We start from the raw sequence: 10,220 nt of genomic DNA, 5'->3' as shown, positions 1-10,220 counted from the left end.
GAGAGAGAGAGAAGAAGAAAGAGAAGAGAGATGAGAGAAGGAAGAAAGAAGAGAGAGAAAGAAAGAGAAGAAGAGAGAGAGAGAGATATAGAGAAGGGAACAAAGATATAAAAGAAGAGGGAGAGAGAGAGAGAGAGATCACTACTAGGAGACATAACCATCATGGTAACGTGTACACAGTGAAGCTGAAATGAGACACGCGTTGTCGCTAACCTGTTTCTCGAGTCTCTGCATCTCCTGCATGCGCCGAATCTCAGACACCTGTGCCGGACTCATCCCTTTCCACCTGAGATGACAAGCAGACTAACGCAGTGCAACGAATCATGACGCGTGCTAACTGATTTGCAGCTACTCGTCTGCTTCATATGTGAACTGATAAAGGTACACGTCACACGTACAGATGCTCATTCTACAGAGCTTACTTACAAACTGTCTAACATAACCTGTATGAATATAACACCTTATATATGATATTATATACAGGGTCCATACAGATAAGTCAAGACAAAATTCAAGGAGTTTTCCAGGACATTTCAAGGACAACTTTTTTATTTTTCAAGTACTAAAATTCTAGCTTAACTTAATAAAATTCAGTGTTTTCAGACTTAGCACAGCTTGAAAAGATACATTACATGGAATAGAGGACATGAAAACTTCTGATTCAGAAAAAAACAGAGATTAACTGTGAAAGGTATTCATTATGATGAGGTTAAGGAGATTAAAAACATGCACATCTTATACATATTTACATTATACATAATTACATATTTATTGCTTTATATTTCTTATTTTATAAATTCCAGTAGTTTTGAATGGGCCTTACCTGTCAGGTATGGTGCGGTGGGGGCCTTACCTGTCAGGTATGATGCGGTGGGGGCCTTACCTGTCAGGTATGATGCGGTGGGGGCCTTACCTGTCAGGTATGATGCGGTGGGGGCCTTACCTGTCAGGTATGATGCGGTGGGGGCCTTACCTGTCAGGTATGATGCGGTGTGGGCCTTACCTGTCAGGTATGACGCGGTGGGGGCCTTACCTGTCAGGTATGACGCGGTGGGAGCCGAACGCGCTCTTGGCGACGTCTGGGTTCTCGGTGAGCATGTCGCCGTAGACGTGGTCCATCAGCTCAGCGGTATTCTCCTCCAACTCTCGCTGCTGCAGCTGCCTCTCCTCCTCCGCCTTCTCCCTCGCCTTCCCCCGCGTGCAGAGAGAGAAACAATGAATTGAGAGTCCCTACTCCCCTCTCAATTTCCTCGCCCCCCCCACCATGCAAAGAGAGAGCAAGAGAGAGAAACACCGTAAACACCTCAGTGTCGTGGAGCGCTCAGTTAACAACTGCTATCGAATTGCGAACTGTTACGTTTCTTTTGTATTTTGATGAAACTATTGTCACTAAATGATATATATTTTAATTTATTCATTAGAGTATCAATGCGTGTATCGTGGATGGTCAAACTTATCGATACGTGTATCATCAAGGTTTGTATCGCGATACATAATCGATATATCGACGAATCGTCCCACCCCTAATTCAAGCACGCACTACGATCGCACGGAATGATTCACGAAGCCTTAGCCGTGCAAAAGTGGTGACTGAGCACTGCAGGGCCGCACTGACGAAGCGTCGCCTTCTGCGTCTGCTCCCGCTCCCACCCCCGGCAGCGTCAACTGCTACTCACCAGCGTGGCGTTGAAGTCCCTGTGGCTGGTGTTGATGGCGCGCTGGCACTCAGCGTCGGCACGCGCGACGTCGACGGCCTGCTGGTCGAGCCGCACGATCGTGCGCTCGTAGAGCCGGTCCGACTCCCTACGACTCCGCTCAGCCTGCGAACATCCCGACGGCATCGCACGCAAACCAACAATGTCAACGGGCGACGATGACTTCTTTAGATATTAGGAAGAACCGGGGAGAGGGATTTACGAGAGACGTTTATGAGGATGCGTATACTTATAACTAGTCTATGGGCCATTTGGAGATGCAACGAGGAAGGGCAGGGAGGTTGAGTACGAGAGGACATACGTGTCTCTGGGTTGTTTGGAGCGACAAGCAGGGGTAGAGAGCCTCAGGGAGCATAATATCTATGGCTTGTTTGGAAGTACTGGGAGGGGTACGTAGAGAGTATGAGGGGGCATACCTGTCTCTGGGCTATTTGATGGTACAAGGAGAGGTACATAGAGGGTATGAGGGGCCCAGAGGGGGCATCCTTGTCTCTGAACAGTTTGGAGATACAAGGAAGGGTACATAGAGGGTATGAGGGAGCATACCTCTTTCTGGGATATTTGGTGGAACAAGAGGTGTGAGGGAGCATCCTGTCTCAGGGTCATTTGTAGGTATGACTATGAGAGGAGGTGGAGAGTATGGAGGAAGGATACCTCTTTCTGGGCTTGGTTCTGCTGCATGGTCCACTCTCTCAGCTGCTCCTGCTGAAGCTTGTGTCGCGCCTTATACTTCAGGTCCTCCCCATCAAACATCTGGCAGCTGCCGTGCAAGAATACCATAGTTCACGTGAGATGTTCGCGGGTCTCGGGTATTTTTTTAAATTACAATTTTTTATTTTTTTTTATTTTTAGGAATTTTTACTGTGAGCGTGACTCAGAAAAAAATCTGCCTTATAGGAATCTTGAAAAACTCTTGCTTAGAGTTGCGAAGTGATGTTGCCCATTGGTTAGCACATGCTGGCTTTCCTTTATGCAAAAGGCATGGTTCGTGCTGTTTATCATTCAGTGCTTTAGTAATCCCGTGTTAAAAAGAGATAGTGTATGCTGCTTACAGTTCTATGTGTTAGTTTTCCTGCATAGTGGCTTCGATGTGGCCATAACCAAAACAGAGTGCGTGATGATGACTATTCAGAAATCCATCGAGGAGATATATAGGAGTAGCTAGTATGCTGACGAATGTATGTCACATTCATGGGCTCTCTTGATGGTGCGGTTTACAGAGAGCTGTAAAGAAGATGTCGCTACCTCGATATTCCAACCTTGTCGTCGCCATCTGACGTCCTGATGGGACTGTCCTTCTTGAGGGCATCGGGGTCGTAGATGTCAAACTCTCGGCGCGTGCTAGCGTTCTGCTCCTCCAGACGAAACTTATTCAGCTCCTAATAACGACAAACGAACGTGTTAAATGCAGGTTCAATAACAAGTTGCTTTAAAACTGTACATACATTCCCAGTGATGATGGCCCAGTTCTGGTATAGATGTCCAACACATATTTTGGGGTGTACACCACTGAAGACGGAAAGTCCTTGACCAATGACAGAACTCAAAATCCCAACATCGGCATGATACATTTGATGAAAGAGAAAGGAATAGATTCATTAGAACAAAAAAAAATGTTTATAACAGGTGCACAATGCTTCAAGACATGCATAGGAGCGCACACAAAACCAGTCATGTGTACATTCGCCTGTTATATTTGTAAATATAACATGGTATACTTTTCTGTTTGAAGACTAACATTTGTACCATACCTTATTCAGATCCCTCACGTCTTCTTCTTGCCTTTGCTGAAGCTTAACGGCAACATTGTCTGTCCTTTCCAATGCCTTGGCTTTAAATAAATCATTTCCTCTTATTACTACAGTTAACACGAGGTATTTTCTATATGCATTCTTAATTACTCATTCACAAGAAAATATTTGAATGCATAATAACAGTTACATTACAATACTGGTTACGGTATAATAAATAAAACCTGAATTTGATATTTGCAATGACACTGTGCCGCACTGACCACTGCCTGTAATCACAGTAATGAAACGAACGGTGCTTGGATTGAACATGATCCACTCAATACAACTTGCACGCAAATGACTTACAATGCACTGTCACTGTGTAGCAATTAATGAATTATAGTTATACTTACAAAACTCTGCTTCGTGCTGCCTCTCCCATTCTTCACGCGCTTTTCTCTCGTTTACTTGCTGATCCAACGCATTAATATCAACCTACACATATTACTGTATTAACACACTTTGCATATTACTGTCACACAATAATCATTAGTCAATAGAGTCTAACGACAAATACTTTAGTTACATTACAAAAAAACAGTAAACACAAACTATCCTTGATACCTACTTACCCCAATTGTTCTGACTTTGGCGTTAAATATTCTGCTCTGTCGCTGTTGTTCTCGATTTTTTCTCCTCTCTACGGCAGCAATCTGCCTATAGTCTATTGGTAAATTTAATTTATACATTTTTATGCGTTGCAAGCTTTCAGTTAGTCATTTTTGTCAAAAACACGATAGTTACTATATATACGCGGCAGCCGTGTCTTGAGAGCGATGATGCTTTGCGGGTTGCTCTTAGCAACCAAGTTACAAGATCGTACTCTCTATTTGATTATTGACGCGCTTGGCCCTTTACACATCACAATTGTGCTTACTTTCTGTCGTAGCCTGCAGCTTAACATCATTAACAGAATGTGTGTTTATTTATAACATTACATCATAAGATAATGTTTTAATTACTGCACATAACAAAAATGTCCCTGGACTAAAATTAAGCACCACCTATCGTCGGTAATGTCAAAATATATATTTCCTAACACTGAGCATACGTTATAGTGAAAGTGGTTATAGACTGGTTCTTCGATTAATTTTCAATACGGTTTAACGCGCGATCTACTTTGTGGGAACCTTCTATAAATCCTTTCGGCCATATTCATTTTGGAAACAGAACGTGTTATAGTTTGTCTTGTAAGTAAACTTCTGTAACGAGCTGTATTTTAGAGATATGTAGATTCTATTTATGGTACAGCAGACAATGATTCAGTGGCCGACCCACACACTCCTTACTTACTACTACTAGTAGGCCTACTACCACCACTAACTACTAGCCTCTCGGTCGCGTTCTCTCAATGAATCGGACTGCCTATAGTCCGAGATTCCTCTCACCTAGCTCTAGCCTCTAGTACTATAGTTAGTTAGTTAGTTAGTTAAGGTTAGATGGGTTGAGTTTAGGCCTAGCCTATTATTATACCCATATCTGTCCAATGTAAGTCTTATGTACTACTATAGCCTATAGCCTATAGGGTAATGTAGGTACACTACTGGGCAATGTAGTACTATAGCCCGCGTTCGATTAACTGCAGCAGGGCTATAGCACATTGTCGGCTGGAAATACCAACTACGACCTGTTACCACCTGTCCCCATGAAAAATGGATCGCAAAACGCAAAGTTATCGGGCTTTTTAACACATATTTATCTGTATAGACATCTCACCTATCCTTTTGAACACTTTCAACAACTTTACACCATGTATTTGTCCTTTTATTCCACAAAGTAAGCACTACTGGCATTTCATTTTGAAACAAAGTGGCGTGCGCACGCATGACGTCACCGGTATTGTATATACATGCCTCATAGCTGCCATGTGTTTTGCGTACATATCCGGTAACGTCACGCGTGCGCACGCCACTTTGTTTCAAAATGAAATGCCAGTAGTGCTTACTTTGTGGAATAAAAGGACAAATACATGGTGTAAAGTTGTTGAAAGTGTTCAAAATGATAGGTGAGATGTCCATGTAGATAAATAAGTGTTAAAAAGCCCGATAACTTTGCTTTTTGCGATCCATTTTTCATGGGGACAGGTGGTAACAGGTCGCAGTTGGTATTTCCAGCCGACAATGTGCTATAGCCCTGCGGCAGTTAATCGAACGCGGGCTATAGTACTAGAGCTACCTCTGACCAAGCCCACACCAACGATTTTGGTGGATTTGGTGTAGGTTAGGTCAGAGCAACTTGCCTATACAAAACGTGGAATTTCTCCGATCCCGCAGAGGATTGCTGTTTCATCGCTCCAAACTCCCAATTGGGGCTATCAATCAAGACCTGACGCACATAGATCGAAAACTGGATAACTTGTATGATTGCTCGCGTTGGTATGTAATAAGTACACTTGTACTCTTTTACCTTGGTCGTATTGAATCGATTTGAAAATTTGTTGCTAACAATTTCCCTCCGACATCGGCCATCTATCGTCCAATGCGTGAAGCCAGGTGACGTGCGCGCTATGTACTTGCGCGTGTACTGGTGACTTGCGCGCACGTCACCTGACGTCACGCATTGGACGATGGATGGCCGATGTCGGAGGGAAATTGTTAGCAACAAATTTTCAAATCGAAATACAACTAAGGTAAAAGAGTACAAGTGTACTTACGAACGCATTTAAGTTATCCAGTTTTCGATTTATGTGCGTCAGGTCTTGATTGATAGCCCCAATTGTGAGTTTGGAGCGATGAAACAGCGATCCTCGGCGAGATCGGAGAAATTCCACGTTTTGTATAGGCAAGTTGCTCTGACCTAACCCACACCAAATCCACCAAAATCGTCGGTGTGGGCATTGGTCAGAGGAATCTCGGTCTAGACTGCCTAGTGCGGGGAGTCGCAGCTTCATCAACACAATTACAAATACAATACACTCTGTGACTGTCACAATGTTTCTGATTCTACTTCTACTTTTATACTGGACAGTCCGTAAGGAATAACGTCAGTGACAGTGGAGGGATGATAGCAATTTGCTTACATTTACAGCATTTGCAAAGGCTAATACTATTACTATTACTATTAGGTTACGTGGCCATCATAACGTTGCTGCTGCTGATAGGGTCTATGACCCCCAGGGTACTGCCGGAATGTACCCTGGTAACTATCTAATATGCCGGACCTTACCTCGCCTACTCCAAACCGTACCCTGACTTTCAGCCGATGTCGTAATACATACCGCTTGTCGGCAGGAAACGCGCAGCTTTATGCTCCCGTTCCTTGTTTCCGGTTCGTTCCCGCAAAATATTCGTAACCCTTGCCCTGTTACGTTTCACCTCCCGACCCTTCCTACAAGTGTCAGCGAGTCTATACGTTTCCAACCCATTAAGATAATCATACACATTTTCTTGTTCCACCACAACACTTGGAGCCATCTTTCAAAAATCTCGCGCAAAAATGTCGTAAACATTGCGAAAGGAAAACACATTCCCGATCATCGCGATATTTGCAAAAGGATTGCGCGCATCAGTGTATATAGGTTGAAATTTCTTCTTGGTTTCACAGTTTCATACTCCAATCCAACTTTATAAAGATATCATACAGGTGACAGGTCTGTATGTATATTTCAAATTTTGCGACATCAGTAGTGGGCAGAACAGGGACAGTCGGGGTAGGGTAGGGAGTAAGCGAGTACGGTCCGGCATATCAGGTGTTACCAGGGTATGTTCCGGCAGTACCCTGGGGGACATAGACCCTATCAGCGTTGCTGCTGACATGTCCAGCTGAGCTGGCAAGCATATATCGCTTCAGTTTGGGGTGTGCCGAGTTAAGTAGATCTAAGTTACAACAGTTGCAGGTCTGATGAGAGTTTATTGGAGTTTCTCATAATTTATTAATTATAACCTGCATTTAATTGGTGCAATCTCGAATTATTAAATAAAATCACATGTAAGCACTCAGGCTTCATATGTGAATCCCCAATGGACTCGCGGCATTTTGTGTTTCCATGTAACGTAAATGGATTCACAATACATGGTGGACCAATAATGAAGTTGTGGTTTGGGCTTTTGTGAAATAATAAACCGTTTGTCGGTAATTTTGTAATGTAATTTATAAACAACTAAGAAGTGACTGTGGAGCTAACCTGTGTTTGAAACGTATTTAACCTAGTTTTGTTTGCAGTTTACTAAAGCATTATTTTGTTTTCTTGTCTACATTGAGATGGAGATCTATACTAATGATTGTTTCACATTAATTTAGTTGCAGACACTGAGGAAAAATGGCAAAGTCAAAGAACCACACGAATCACAATCAGAGTGAGTATTCTTTTGTTTGGTGTTGTGAAAATAACTACGTAATAGATTTTTATCAATCTTTTACAGTGTATTTAGAGATATATAGCTGCGTTCACACGAGATTCACGTCCTTGTTGGTTCCGTACTTATCTGGTGCTGAATTCGGCTGAAATACCGTGCTAACACAACCCGGAGCGTTCACACGAGAATCGAGGCTTAGCTGGCTAGGTATAATATAGGCTGGTACCTGGTCGACAGTTCCACATGCTACACTAACGTCGTGTAGCGAACAGGTACCAGTCTAGGTAAGCGCACTACAGTAAGAGGCCTCGAATTGCGTTCACACGACAGACAATACGCGGCCAGCGTGGTGCTGAATGTTTCAGCGCGCGCCAAATAAGCCTCGTATTTCAGTACGGTACTTGCTAAGCCGCGTATGTATTGAATATTTTTACCGTTTGAACGCTCTGTACGGAACTGAAATCCTCGTGTGAACGCAGCTTATGTGTTGCTACTCTGAGGAACGACTAAGCATTTGTAACAGTTATTGAGTGTGTTGGACTTTGCATTCTTCTTGAGTCTTATTGTGCAGACTTGTTCCTGTAGAATATTATTATACCCTGGTATATATATTAGAGTTAAAATTGTTTTTTAAATGCAGGAAAGTTACTCAGTGTGAATTTTCACACTTGGTATGAAATTATTAGGAATGTTTAATGTCATATGCTTTTATTTATGTGTCTAAATCTCTTGTTTTCTTATCTTAACAGATCGCAAAGAGCACAGAAATAAGATCAAGAAGCCCAAGTCCAGCAAGCATCCGTCATTGAGAGGGGTAGGTTCACTTGCCATCATATTCATCATATGTGGACAGAGAACGGTCAATTACTTTTCAGGTCCCCAGAATATTTTCGTTAGCGGTCAAAAAAAAGTATGGACACGGCTCCATGAATGTTTCGAAACAACGTATAGTCTATTAGAGGGTGTCGGTTTTATGAGAAAAGTACTGTCTTGCTGTAAATATGATGGATTAACCACAGAGATCAAGGTTGAGTTGGTATGCTGTGTGCACTCCTTGAAGTGTCGTTCACGTAGCCCTGTCTCATGGAACGCGCGTTCTGTCGACTCGCATGCAGAACCTTCCACGGTAGTTAAATAAAGTTAAATCCCTTCCCGTGCCTATGTGGTGCATAGGGCGGTGCCTATCTCCGTTTCCTCAACCCGAGGCCACGCAGCTGCTTTCACATTAAATACCACAGCGCTGGGTTAGTCCACTGGTAGTGACTGTGTAGAAAAGCATGTGTTGGTGTGTTGATGTGCTGCTATTTTCTTGTTTACTTCTGCAGGTTGATCCCAAGTTCCTGAGGAACATGCGCTTTGCAAAGAAGCACAACAAGAGAGTGCAAACTGCGAAAGAGTAAATTGTTGACTGGATGCACCAAGAGATGGCAGCACCGGTGTGGCGTCGGCGTTGTGGCTCACACGCGACTCATCGCGAAGGACTGTGGCATTTTGTACAAAGTTCTGTTGGCTATAATAAAGAGCTAGGTGATCACTGAATGTCAGCTTGTACTGATTTATCATTCCTCTTGTCATTGTTGGCAGTCGGCCACCATCCCACAGGATAGCCGCGTAAGAAAAGCATCCTTAAGATTCATTGATCTCAAAGTTTAGTTGAGAAGCCTGCACAGACTTGGGAAGCTGTGAACTCCTGTAGGTGTTATCTGTTGGCAGTCACGGTGCATGATGCCTAAATGATATCCGCTGTTCCCAGCCAATCATTTTTAATGCTGTCAGAGGATGAGAGCTAAGTCGGCAGTCAAAAGCTGTCACGTTAAGTTCATCACAGGTAACAGATAAACCTAAGTAAACATTCACACCACAAGTACACGTCGTCACAGGTGACGGACGAGCAGAATCATTGCGTGTTCACACAAATTCACGGTCTGATAGACGTGATTATTAAAATGTACACGGACAATTTCATTTAATTTCCTCGTTCTTGCGGTTGGGGGGGGGGTGGAAATTGTATTTGTTTTTGCAGTCTTGTTTAAAAGCGTACCAACGGTAAAGCTGAGCATTCAGAACTACATTTACTAACGTCGTATTGAAAACATTCGCGAAGGTTTAGCTTCGTGGAAAGTTGTCACGGCCGATGGTCTAACTAGGGCAAAAACGGGAAGTCTTCACATCGGTCTAGTTCACCTCCCATGCCCACATTGTATAGTCACTAGACTAGTACGCGGCAGCTCTCTCTCCCATTCATATCTTTCACGGCAGTTCTTAACCGCGTTGAGTACAACGTACTGGCTCTATCGGTTCCGCTCGAGTCGCCGCCATATTGGTGGTGCTGCCGGTCACAGAAGAGGAGAATAACCTCCAGTCATCTCTAGCCGTTCAGCCATGACAGTAGTACAGCCTGCATTCATACACGCGCG

At 43.4% G+C, this 10,220-nt stretch overlaps 1 protein-coding gene across 1 annotated transcript in view; it reads right to left on the bottom strand.

Annotated features, from left to right (window-relative positions):
* Positions 1-4,246, bottom strand: part of LOC106816773 (RIB43A-like with coiled-coils protein 2) — a 6,508-nt gene extending 2,262 nt beyond the window's left edge. Inside the window, exons 1-8 of the mRNA XM_014821398.1 lie at positions 4,081-4,246; positions 3,862-3,943; positions 3,467-3,546; positions 2,961-3,094; positions 2,370-2,475; positions 1,677-1,820; positions 1,034-1,188; positions 214-286 (exon numbers count right to left, since the gene is read on the bottom strand). Of these exons, the coding sequence (XP_014676884.1) occupies positions 214-286; positions 1,034-1,188; positions 1,677-1,820; positions 2,370-2,475; positions 2,961-3,094; positions 3,467-3,546; positions 3,862-3,943; positions 4,081-4,197 (891 nt within the window). The 5' untranslated portion in view covers positions 4,198-4,246. The remainder of the gene's footprint in view (positions 1-213; positions 287-1,033; positions 1,189-1,676; positions 1,821-2,369; positions 2,476-2,960; positions 3,095-3,466; positions 3,547-3,861; positions 3,944-4,080) is intronic.
* Positions 4,247-10,220: the final 5,974 nt, after the last annotated feature.

Source organism: Priapulus caudatus, unplaced genomic scaffold, assembly GCF_000485595.1.
Source record: "Priapulus caudatus unplaced genomic scaffold, Priapulus_caudatus-5.0.1 Scaffold1481, whole genome shotgun sequence".
NCBI classification, from domain to species: Eukaryota; Metazoa; Priapulida; class Priapulimorpha; order Priapulimorphida; family Priapulidae; genus Priapulus; species Priapulus caudatus.
Note: the sequence above shows the minus strand (reverse complement) of the source record. Positions and strands in the feature narration are given on the sequence as shown.